This window comes from Empidonax traillii, unplaced genomic scaffold (genome assembly GCF_003031625.1).
Source record: "Empidonax traillii isolate 1590-97213 ecotype Southwest subspecies unplaced genomic scaffold, ASM303162v1 scaffold25:size3598162, whole genome shotgun sequence".
NCBI lineage: Eukaryota > Metazoa > Chordata > Aves > Passeriformes > Tyrannidae > Empidonax > Empidonax traillii.
In genome coordinates, this window is record NW_020955218.1 from 1340476 (window position 1) to 1353539 (window position 13064).

Sequence of the window (13064 nt, forward strand, 5' to 3'; positions counted from 1 at the left end):
ATACTTACAGGGCTTTTATCTGGGTTGCAGAAGCAGGTGGAGAAGCCACTGTAGTGTGATAATTGACTGCTTAGATCTAGGTGGTATGTATCATCACTCTAGATAGTGCAAGCCCAAATGCAAGATTAGAGCTGCTCAATTAATTTTTAGTGAATCTCCCTCTCCTGAAAGAATACAGCCACCCTGTGCCCTTGTTGAAGCCGAATACTTCTCTGTGGTCGTGGCGGCACAAAGGAAGCAGCAGTTTTGCTGAAAGGAACGAGGGAAGTGGCAAGAACAACTCATTTCCCCCCCCTGCCTCCGCAGCAGCACCATCGTGTAGTGTAACTTTCTGTCTCCGTTGATGGTTCTGCTATTTTGCAAGACAGCTATTCATTAATTTCACCTCGTGCCTGTGAAAGCCGCTCTCCTCCTGGAGGTTTGTAAGATTAAAAAAAAGAAAAAAAAAAAAGAAAGAATAGCACATGAAGCAATTAATCTCTTCCCCTGCCCCACTCCCCTTCGCCTCTGAATTCTCTCTGACAAAACTACCCGTTCGTACAGTTGTGCCAGCTCATCTTTCTGACAGCCCACTCTGAGGGCCGTGTGAGCAGAGAAGAGAGACCATCAGATGAGGCAGCTGACAAACAGGATCCTTCTGTGAGATGCTGTAGACAGGCAGAAGACCTACGGTCCATCCCCTGCAGCTCGTGTTAACTGCAAAAACCTCCTTAGGCTTTCTGGGGTCTGGAGCAGCAGGTCTGGCTTCATGGATTGGAATTGAGCTACCAAACATAGATGTCTCTGTCTAAGGCCGTCGTCACTTTATGGTCATTAGAGAGGAAATCGGTGTCTACTTTGAGATGAATCACACCCTAAAGGATGCTTTGTCTGCTACAGAGAAGCCTTGGGAGTGTTTTCATTTCAAATACTATAAATGAAGTGAGATGAACCCTGTGTCTTCTCTGGGATGGGCCCCCAGACACAGTTGTGTGTGTGGGGGGGTGGTGGTGTCATTAGCAAAGCAGAGGAGCAGTCTGGTGCAGTGCCAGTGAATTCCAGCACTGTGTGAGGTCACTTCTCTGGAGCTGCTGGCTGCTGTCCAGAGACCATCATTTGAGCTCATGCTCAGATTCATCACTTCTCAAAGGGATGTGGCTGTTCGTGGCAGTTCCTAGGTGAGATGTTGAGTCACTGCTGCTGTCTCTCCTGGATGTGATCGGGAGCAATACAGACAACTCAGAGACATCCTGCATTTCAGTAGATTTTACTGCATGAGTAATAAAGTTCTATTTTTGCTATTGCAAGTCACAACTTGTCGCGGCTTCCTTATAATATAGCTCTTTGTACATCTGGTATGAGAGTCTTGGAAAAACTTTATCTGCCCAAATACTAGAATTTAAACTCTGTAATTCATGCATTATAGTTCATACATTATAATTTGCATTTCAAAGCTTATAAGCAGGCTTTGTGCATAGGAGTTTGAAGCAAGTTTGCGTGAACCAAAATATGTTTTCTCTGAAAAGAGGCGAACAGTTCTGTCTTTCAGTAGCTTTCCAGATCAAATCTGCTCCATTTTTAAAGAAAATAATTTGCAGGAGGAAAGGTAAACCAAAGACTCGTTCGATGTTCAGGTAGACTTCTATTCACTGAGGTATATCCTGGTTTCTTCTCGTTCACAGACATTGCCAGGGACTATGTTTGTTATTGAACAAATTTTGGCCTCATCTGTACTTCTACAGTCTAAATGTTGCACTACTCAGTCCTACTTTGCACTTGCAATAATAATGAAGGTATGGAATATAACAGTGGGATGCTGTTAGAAGAATAATATCTCTTTACAGTGATAGAAAAGTGTATTCTTTCAATTACTTTCCTTAAAATGCAGAGTTTTGATCAAAGAGAGAATGCATAATCAACTCCAGTGACTGCATATCTTTATCACGCTATCTGAAATTTGAATTTAAATTGAAAGGAGAACCTGATAGAGGTTAGATAACCCAAAGTCATTTGAAGATTCAAAGACTGAACTAAGGCACAGTTAAATTTTATGAGAGCAGAAGTTAGGCAAGTTTGGGGAATTACAAGGTGCACCGTGTAATACTGTTGCTACTGCTGTCTTCTGAAAGTGGATAAAAGACTTTAGATCCTTGAAATTTTTAGCACTAATCTGTCTTTGTTTGGAAGGAGAGTAGAGGAAAAAGGGCCACACATTTTCCATGGTATTAGGAACACTTCTGGGAAAAAAGGATATCACTTGTACATTTCAACAAAAAAGGAAAAAAAGAATTGGACAAAATCAGTCAGAGATTTGGATGATGTGCTGCAATGCCTGACAGTCCAGATTTTGCCTACTGCAGGACAGCAGGATTTGTTTGTACAGGGCCAGGGAAGCAAGGATGGGGTAAACCAACACACAGGATGAAAAAACAGTTTTATATTTCTTTTGCAGTCTGGGAAACAGAACTGTGAACTATACTGCATGGGTGGCACCAGATTTTTTGTTCAGTGATTTTAAAATAGGCAGTGAAAACCCAGATATTCTCAGGTTAAATAAAAACAGGTAGTGAAAACAATATTCTCAGGTTAAATAAAATACTTTTTTTCCTTTTTGGGCACATCAAAAAAACCTGGAAGAAAGTTCTAAAAGGAAAGATACTGATATTGAAGGAAAGATAGAAATGCTTGATTTCATAGTTTTCCTCCCCCTCCCAACTATTAATTCGGTAATTTGTTACAAATTAATTTATAGTTTAATTTCTTACTCACTTAAAAAATAACATACAGCTCTATTGCTAAGATAATGAATGTGGTTTTCATGAACTCCCTTATTCTGAGAAGTGTCTGTGGTCTCTTCAGTCTCTTTTCATTCATCCAGGCTGCATTGCCAGCTGGTTCAGTGCATGATTTGCTTCTGCCTGCAACCTTTTTTTTGTCCTCTCTTGAGGAAGATGGGGGAAATATTACCTGGTCTGTGTAGAGTCCAGACACCAGAAATTGCTGCAGGGGGCATTGAAAAATAGGTGGAAGGTTTCATATCAAGAAAAAAAATACCGTAATAAATATGAGGAGGAAAACGGGCATGACTTTAGTCTTCATAAAGCCTTATCATATTACAGAAAGCTTGCCTGGGAAGTAAATCAGATTATCTCTTTGTTCTGCTCTGTTATATCCATTTTTCATATTTCTTTTTCATTACATTTAGGCCTATTCTTGAAGCTTAGGTAACTGGGGCATTTTCAAAAATGAACCTGTGCAGAGCAAGGTATTCTTGATTTAAATGTTGTTTTTGGCAAAGGTCTTAATTTTAGTTAGAGCTTAAACTACTACTGCTATCCCAAAAAAACAGTTTTATGTGCTTTTCTGAATATCAAAAGCATTTTTATTGGCCATTCTCTTACTCATTTGGTACGGGTCCATGGTGTTCTTAGGAGGGCAATTTTGAGGTCATATTCCCAAATAGTTGTGCTGAGGGTAATTTTAAATTTCATCTCAAGTGGGGTGAAGTCTGCTGTAGAGAGGAATGGTGCCAAAATACTTGTCAAGGCTGAAGCCAGCTTTGATTTTGTTGGGAAGGAGAAAGACCATGTGGCTCTGTGTTGTGTGTGACTTGGAGCTCATTCAGTGTGTCCCTTGGCATCTGGTGACAGCAGAACGGCGACAGCCGTTTCCTGTATTCTCCCTAGTAAATTTATAGCATGTTCCACCCACAGCTTTGATACAGGGGCGATTTGGAGGACGAGTTTGATGTGGGTGATGTCTGCCCTGATAAAATAAGAACATTACATTCCATTTTTTTTCCTTATACCTGCTGTCTTCTGCCCTGCCTAAGGTGCAGGCTACTATGCCTTGGACAGTAAGGTACTTTAAACATCACGAAAACCTCAAAGCCTCAGTGGATTCTTCAAGTGAACCCCCAGTTACAAGAATTATATTGAGCTCTTTGGGGAGCAGAATTTCAGTGAATGTGACCAAACCCAAGTAACGATGCTTTCACAGAATATTCAGAAGCCAAATGCCAACTGCAGCTACAAACTCGTGCAACCGCACTGATTGCAACTGAACCAGTGATTCTACTGTTAGTGAATGGCTCTTGTAGAGCCATAAAATTCTCAGACTGCCAGCTTGGAGCAAAAGATGGCCTCAAGTAGAGCCATTACATGGCTAAATGAGAGGACTCTCTTCCAGCTGTGAGCATTAGCCACTGCCTGCTGTAGGAGATGGGCTATGGGCTAGATTTTTTTTTGTCTGCTCCCGGGTGGTGATGGTCCTTGTATGGATGAATGTCCAGGTATGCACTTGCTCAGATTAGTTCTTGATCCTCTGTATTTGTTTTTTTCAGTGCAAGATGACTTATTAAAATATTATTGATAAATTTTTCAGATGAGAAAAGAAGCAGGGCAGCAAATGGTCCAGGGGACAGAGCACTCTGGGTCTCCTGCAAAGCATCCTGATTTTCAGTAGAATCATATATGAAATCTTATATTTAGCAAACCAAAGTGTGAACTGCAGCTAGAGATGGATGTTCCCAACCTGGGAAGCACTGACACCAAAAATAGTGCTAAATAGTTAATACTTAACTGTGCTTTGGCCTTAGACATGGCGTGTGTGGGTAATAACAAAAGTCATTTTGTCCCTGTAGTTGGCAGGGGGTGACTGTACTAGAAATAGTATTTCCAGGCTTTATTTAGAATGGGATACTCAGAGGTGGATCTTGTAAAAGAGAGAATAGCCACAGGAATTATGGAAGGAGTAAAAAACTCTCTTCAAAGTGAGAAATTGAGGAAAACTTCAGCTTTTTTGATCATCACAGGGGAAACTGAAATTTCAGAAGCTGGGGATCCATTAAAGAATAATTAGAAACTCAGCCAAAACCTGAAGTGCCAAAAAACTACATCCTGAACTGGGTGTAAATTTATTAAAGGCAATATTTCATTAAGCAGGGATTTTGGTTTCTCCCCTGCCACCAAAACTTCTTGCAAAAACATCTGGATGTGTTATTCTTGTGGAAGCACTACACTGAAGACCTAATTAGGAGAATTTCTGGATTAGATTTTGAGTCTTGTGGTGTTGGAGGTGCTCAGACCAACTGTGTTTCAGAGCCACTATTGGTATTAATCCCTGAAGTATTTCTGATGGGGATGTTAGCTCAGGGTCCCTAAACATGCAGATGCTGGGAAACAGGTGTTGGTTTAGTCTGAGGACTCCGTGAGGTTCTAGGTAGATCCTCCTGCCTCTGCTGGGGGATACATGAATGGAAGCAATTAAGCAATTGCACTGAAATGGATCTGTGCTGATCTTCCCTAGTGAACCCAAGCGACCACCCGTACTCTGGATTTCAGCAGTGCCACAAGTGCCTGGTTGTGAGTGAAGACCTGATGGTCTTGGCTTGACACCAACTGAAACTCCAAAGGCAGATTAATATTTTTTTTTTCTCTGAGCCTTCAGATTCATTTGATCTCAAAGCAAAACATGTGAAATTGAGGTGAATGAGAACTGCAACGTAAAGAAAAGGCAGTTTATGCCAACCCAAGTCCTGGAAGGTTGGACTTCAGATCTGGGTTCTGTTTTGCAGTCGCTGGACAAAGGTGAATGTGATATCAGCTAAATCCAGGTTGCTGAGCAGAGTCTGACTAAAGCAATTCATCTGACAAATTGTTTTTGTCCCAGACTTGAACCTGAACTTCAGTCATTATTTTATTGCGGCTGTTAAAGCCATATTGCCTTTATTCAGTGGAGGGACTGTGGACACTTGCTGGGACCTGCAAGAGCAGCATCAGGCTGTAGCCCCTCCTGCCCTCTCCCCATCCCTTGTGCACTGGAACACTTCATCAGGAAGTGTTCTGCATACTTGTTTGGAGTCCTGTTCAGATCAGGCTTAAGCCTTCAGTCCTCCTTCACAGAATCATTGAATCATTAAATTTGGAAAAGACCTCCACGAATGACCCACCTGCAACGAAATACCACCATGCCCACTAAACCATATTGTGAAGTGCAGTGTCTTCTTGTTTTTTGAGCACTTCTGGGAACGGTCACTCCACCACTTCCCTAGGGAAGCTTCATGAAGCTTCATGTTGTTGCTGCTTGATGAGTGGCTCTCCCTGTCAATCTGATCTTCTCCTTATTGGTGTGCTACCTCTCCCTTTCATGGGTTGAAAAGGAAAAAATGGAAAGGAATAATTTTGCTTCCCCTCTCTTGCACAGTGCTGGTGTCACTTAGCATTTCATGTAAGGCAGCAAAGGCAGCTGGAGAAGTGGTGGGTGTGGTGGGGAGGCAGGACACCTGTGCAGAAGAGATACATAAAGGGCTGTAACTTCCTGGCTGACTGCCCGTGCTATGGAATTGCCCAATTCTGGTTTTATGTGTCATATTTGCTGTCATTTGGGATGTTCGAAGGAGCTGCTCTGACTCATTATTGATGGGACTTTGGTCAAACCAGGGTGAGATTAAACATTGACCAGCTGCAAACTGAAATCAAACTGAAAAGTTCATAAGCTTAAGATGAAGAAGAAGTAGTTTGGGATTTTTATGTAAGCTGTCTCACTGACTTCATCTATGAATTTAGGCAAGGAGCTCTGGCTTCCTCTCTGTTTTAAGGTGAAGGGTGCATCCATATCAGCCCTTTCTTTAGAGGTGGGCTTCTGAGGCAAATCTGATTGTCTCCAATGACTGCATCCCAGTAATGCACTCAATTGCTACAGCCACTCACAAGACTTTTATGGAATCAGACCAGAGTTAGCCTGCAGTAAACCCCATGAAAATAAGGTATTTTGGCTGTAGGACCCTTGGTACCGCTGTGCCTCTGTCAGTGTGCAGGGTCTGCTGGTGTAACCCCAGCCAGTTACACTGTAGGGACAGGGCTGGGACACGTCTCAAAACTGCTGCTCAGCTCCCTCCTTGTGCACAGATTGCTGCTTGAGTTAATGTGCAGAGCCACTTCAGTGCCTTGTACTGTCTTGTACTTAATGACATGCTTGGTGCCCAATTCCAGCTGAAATCTGAGAGGCCTGAAGTGAGATTGTCGGAGTAACTTTTCTCCCGCTTCTCTCACTAGTAGGGATTTGTCCCTCAAGTGCTGTCAGATCAAAGGGCCTCCAGTGCCTTTTCAATACCAATATTCTTTAAGTATTCTCATACACGGGTCTCCTCTGAATTGGAGATAACTTTGAGACAAAAGCATATTGTTTATGTCCTGCTAGTGGAGAAATGTTTGCAATGAATTGAGATTCTTGACTAAAAGCTACTGCAATTTTGCAAATTCTGTCATAACATTTTATTTGTGCATTTCAATCAAGCTCAGCAAATCAGTTCAGTCTCCCTGACCTTGCAAAGTATCCTGCTTTAGGTTTGTCTTGGAATCCATTCTGCTTTTTAATGCATGTTTTCCTATGAAACTTTACTTGTTTTGTAATTTTGGGATTTAAGTCAGAGAGACTGAATAATGTGAGACTTTTAATAATTATTCTTTTCTGACAGAAAGCACATATGAGTGCACAAGATTTTTGTGCTAATATATATGGATGCATACTGGAACTAGTGACTTTCCTATCTGTGGACCTTCCAGGATACACCTACTGATTTCATAATAGGTTTATTAATGAAGGATTCAGTGGGAACTGAAATAATGCTTTTTTGGGAACAGGAAAGAGTGGGTATATATATCTATCTAGTCTAATAGGTAGGGAGTGAGTTGTAGAAAGAACTGTTCCTTGTTGCATCAGTTTGCCCTGGCTAAGGAAAGATTCGTTATCATAAAACACTCTCGAGATAATTTTACACTAAATTATCTGGGATTTTTTTTTTTTTCTGCTTCTTGGTCAGACCAGACTTCCAGAGAAGATGTGAGTTGCAGGATTTCACTTGGAAATTTTAATATTGGAAAGTACTGGAAAACTCTAATGAGGTTCCCCCCCCCCCCCCGAGTCTTGTGTTCTCCAGGGAGAAAAGACCTAACTTCTTAAGTCCTTCCTCATATAGGGCAGAATTTCCAGCCCTTTGATCATTGTGGTGACCCTCTTTTGGACACTCTCAAGTCTGTCTGCATCTTCCTTGAACTTCTAGGACCTTGGGGTCTAGAACTAGACACAGTATTGTCCTAGTCAGCATTAATTTGGCATTGACTTACACACCCGAGCATAGTGATTTATACATTTTCTGAAATATTTATGCAGATGGAGTTCACTTTTGAGCTATTTCCTCTTTTGCTAAGATTATCACAAATCTACTCTACAGTTTTCCAGTTTTCATCAGATTTTCGGTTGGAGCTATGTCTAAAAAATAATGCTCACACAGTTGCAGAAAACTATGAACTTCAGGGAAAAATAATGTTACTTTTTTTTTAAATATTAGTTTTTAGAAATGAAAAATAGCTGTGAAACTTAAAAAATGTTAAAAAAAATTAAATTTCCATTAATGATCTCATGGTTTTGAATAAAATCTCCTCTTTTTCAGAGACCATCTATATCAAGCATTCTAGTAGTCACTAATAATTGATGATTTTTTGCTTATGCAACCACTGGAAATGGTGCCAGTCTCTTCAGGATTCCCTTTAAAATATATGAGAAATATATATAATAACATGATAATATGCTCTAATGACATAATTCTGCAATGTGTGTTTTAAATATATCTATTACATATAAAAACTAGTATGAGTGTCACCCTTTCTGCTGCCATGCAGGCTATGGAATGATGAGATATTCTGGACTTTTAGTCCTTTTCATCATTCTATATTTTAGGATATTAATTGCTGGGTTTGCTGTGATACAGAATTTTTGCTCAATATAACCTTCAACCAGCTCACCAGCTCTCAAATTTCTACTCAAGCCGAATAGTAAGTATTTTTGGGAAATGAATGTGTAAGAGGATATGCAGTTTCAGCAAGGAAACTAAGAGGTGTAATATTCAGTCTCTCTCTATATATATATCTACCATACTGGGATGACTCAAGTTGGACTCGAGTTAGAAGGCAGGCTCTAATACTGCTGGGAATATACACAAGGACATTCAGTAACTGGAGAGGAATGCCAAATTTTTCCATCCATAAGTTATGTAACTGTGGGGTTTTAGGAAACCTGCTCTTCATGAGTAAGGTTTGGTACTGAATTTTGATATACCTTAGATTTCATTTTCAGAGGAGCTTCATTGATATCTGTATGTGTTGGAGATCAGTTTTTTATCCATTAAAATGTGTTGTACAGGATGGAGTTTCTTTTGCTGAATCTTGGTTTTATTTCTGTGCCATTCTGACTGGAAACTTAAATTTTTTACTGTCTATTTCTAAGGTTTTCTGAAATAAAAGCAGGTTTTCCTAGCCTTTCTGTAAGTAAAAAAGGGTCACCCCTGGTTCATGTGCTGGCTGGGAAGGTTGGCTTTTGGAGCACCTGAGAGTGGTGGGATCTCAGATGTGAGGGGTGGTTGTTAACGAAGGTTGTGCCAAAGCTCTAATTAATACCACACTTTCTCTTTTGGTTGCCTTCTCTAGGAAGCTGCTGGAAGAATGCTGTGACCCTGGACAGCTCTTCGCTATGACAAAGCTGAACTCCCCGATGGGAAAGAACCTCTGGTTTGACGGGGAATTTTTATATTCTGTCACAATCGACAATGCAACTTACTCTCTCTTCCCACAGGTTAGTAATTGGTTTTATTGCCACTTGAAGCATTTATATACTAAATGGTAACGTGGTACAAAGGAACATGAATAGGCTAAAGGCTTGTCAAGAAACCGAATCTCCATTTCTTGGTACAAAACCATCTCCTGTCTTGTTTTTTTACTTCCATGTTCTGAAAATTTTGTTTGTATGCATGTTAATATTTCCCTGGCTGCTTTTTGGGTGTGCAGGTTTACACAAGGGGTGGTGAAATTGGGTCACCCATCTTGATTCTTAAAATGCTGAAGTTCTGGCTATTTTAAGAAAGTGATTTCTGCATTTCAGTCACGGATCACACTCGCTGTGAGCCTGATCCCTCAACTAGGATTGCTTGAGTTGAGATCTGTACAGATCCCATGCAACAGTACTTTGTGTGAAAGTGTTCCAAATTACTTATAAGTTAATAAAGTTTATTGGTGACAGTCAGTGTGAGCCCAACAACAGAAGCCAACAACTTGACTTTATTGATTTTTGCTGGTTTTGAATGTTAGAATGGTTACTGTTGTTCAGCAAAGGTGTTTTGGGTTAAGTGCAGGGGTTTCGAGTGATGGCAATTTGTGGTAGTGATCTAGGCTGCTTCTTGTTTTTTTAATTTATATATGAACTGATGTTAAATAATGAGTTTGTTATATTGAATTTTGTATGTGAAAGGAGAGATGTTTTATGTGGCTACACAATTAAAGAAAGCCAAACGTCTGAATGTATTAGTTGATTGACATGTTACTTTAATTTCTAAAATTAAAGAGATACAAATTTATTAAGCTTCCCTGTCAGTGTTGAGTCATTTACACTGGGCTTTTCATTTGTGCTATTTCAGTTAAACAGGTTGGAGAGTTCTTACTTGTTAACCTCATCCTGCGAATAAAACATGAAAAGGTTGATTGGTTTTGGGGTTTTTAAAGGTAGTTTCCAAGATCTCAGACTTTGAACGAGTTTCTCTTAATGGAGAAGTGTGAGGGGAAACTGTAGTGCAGGGCAGAGGAGTGGGAACAGCCACTTTCTTGTTGAGACATCATATGGAGGAGTGGTTTTACAGCTGTGTCTTGTTCAGGCTGCCACTCTCCTATCTTGTCACTTGTGCCTGTTACCATGATCCAGACAGTGGACTTCTGCTTCCCTCAGGCTGCTCCCATCTGCTGTGCCCCTGCAAGCTCAGCAAACAAGTAGATGCTGAAACCTGCATGGCAAGTGGTTTTTTTCTCCCCCTGCAGTACAGCTGGGAAGGGGCTGCCCAGCTTGAGTGAATTTCTGAAGACTGATCGAAAGTTTATGATGTGTTGCAGAGTAGTGGCTGTAATTCTTTTTCTGTCATTATTAGTGTGATTGGTTGCTACAATATTGCATCATTTTTTGGAGAGAACAGAAACCCTTGGCAGAGCTGTGAACTTTGTACCACACAAAGATACTGGCAACAGCTGCTCAAAATGTGTAAGTCCTTTCCAGAGTTTCAGGAAAACCCCACCTGGGCTGGCACAGGGAGGTCACTGTTTTGTGATGGATTTTGGATTTTAGATTTTATTTTCTTTGGATTAAAACCTAGCATTCTGCTTGGCTGCAGAGTATCCTACCTCCTCTCATAGAAAAGACCAGAGTGCTGGATGGGCTCCTTCAGAGAGGTCATTGCTGGTTAGAGAGAAATCATGGTCTCGGGAACTCCAGTGGTTCCCAGGCTCCCAAGCCCCATCCTCAAAGTTTTTCAGTTGGCTGGATCAAGAGTAAGGATCTGGGAAGCCCTGGAGAGATGAACTCCTTAGGGACAAGGTGAGCTGTGGAGTTGGGACTTCAGTGTCTCTTGGGCTTGCCAAGCAGGCTTTGAAGAGGATGGGCAGATGCAGCTGGTGGTGTTGGTGGAAAAGGTGAATTTTTCTGATGTTCCAACTGTGGAACAATGCTAGAAAGCAGCTCTGGGAGTGGTGCCAGAAATGCTGTCCCTTTAATGAATCAACTGGCAGTTTGTTTCTGACAAATGCTATTCACCACTGCTCCTTCTTTCCTTGCAGGTACCACTGCCTCTAGTTTGATGTGTTATTCCTATGTTTCTTGCCCAGAGGAATTTTGTAGGCCTTTATCAGATGAAATCCTGGTAGGCTTAAAAGCTTAGGAAGACTTATTTGCAGTAAATTTTTAAGGGAAGTATTTCTCTACTTCTCTCTTTGTTTCAAGAAAAATACTCACCTAAATTTTTTAGGCTTCTGCTTTGAAGAATGGTGTCTATTAGCTTGCTAGCAAGTGGCAAGCGAGTTTTGTGAAGATGAATATTCCTTTCAAAAGTATCCAGAAGCTTAAAACCTCTCATAAAATACGGTTAATACTCTGAAATGCCCAGGGGATGTAACAGGAATGTAAAGGGCCGCAGCTATGTTGATATAATCGAAAAAATATTTCCTCCGGAATAAATAAAAATGGCTCCATCTACATCAATCTGCTGGGCTTAAGCAATTTGGTGCTTGCAGAAGATTTCTCAGTCCTGAAGCAGTTACTAACTTAGAGGATAATGTAACCCAAAACTGAATAGGAAACTTGCCATATTTCATGGCATAGAGTGAGCTGGCTATGCATCAGTAGAACCTTTTACAGGAATAAATAAGCATGTCAGAACTTAATATGTAAAATGTCTCTCTTACATTTGAATGGGAACAATACAAAATCGAATATTTTTTCTTCTGAGCAATCTGCATTTAAAGTTCTTACAACTGGGCCAACTTTTTCTGATAGAGAGCTTTTCCAATAAAAATACTGTTTCATGAAAATATAAATTTAATGTCAGTTCATTGGTTTTTCAGTTTTTCTTTGAAGTGAAAAGGTTAAAAGGTTTTGGTGATGCTGTAATATTTCATTGTACCATTTTTTTTAATGTAATATTTCAACTGTTAGGTATTTTTTTTATCAAGTCCTTTGCTGGCTTTTTATTCTTCAGACTTTGCATGATTATATTATTCCTCCTTCTATTTTTTCAAGTTTTTGACTGGCCGAGGGAGAAAATTGCAAAAGAAAAAAGCTTTTATGTGGAAATAGTCATTCAGTGTTTCATTTCAGTTCAGGAGAACAAAATTTGAAGTTGCAGAGTTTTGTGTGAACCCATAATTCCAGCTGCTGGAAGTGGCTCCTCTTAGTCTACCCCTCTCTGTCATTTCCCCCCTGATATCAAGAATTAAATTTTTTTGAAGCAGAAATGAAATGTTGCATCATCTTTTCCATCCTGGAGAGAAACTGCTAATGGCTCATTGTCAATACCTAAAGGTCAGGAGAAGGTGCAGCTCAGGATGTGGCTCATCAGAGAAGACAGACTGGCACACAGTGAGGGGGCCCACCTACAGCCCATCTCCCAACACAGACTGAGCTGCATTGCCTGGAGCTGTTGGATAATGGAGTGTCACTTCAATTAAAATCAGGTATTTCTTGACAGCAGCTTTGTCGTGGTACTTGCTGTGATC

General features: G+C 40.6%; 1 protein-coding gene across 1 annotated transcript in view; it reads left to right on the forward strand.

Moving 5' to 3' along the window:
- ST8SIA1 (ST8 alpha-N-acetyl-neuraminide alpha-2,8-sialyltransferase 1) overlaps positions 1–13064 on the forward strand; it is a 114184-nt gene that overhangs the window by 20074 nt on the left and 81046 nt on the right. Inside the window, exon 2 of the mRNA XM_027906187.1 lies at positions 9465–9609. Within this exon, the coding sequence (XP_027761988.1) occupies positions 9465–9609 (145 nt within the window). The remainder of the gene's footprint in view (positions 1–9464; positions 9610–13064) is intronic.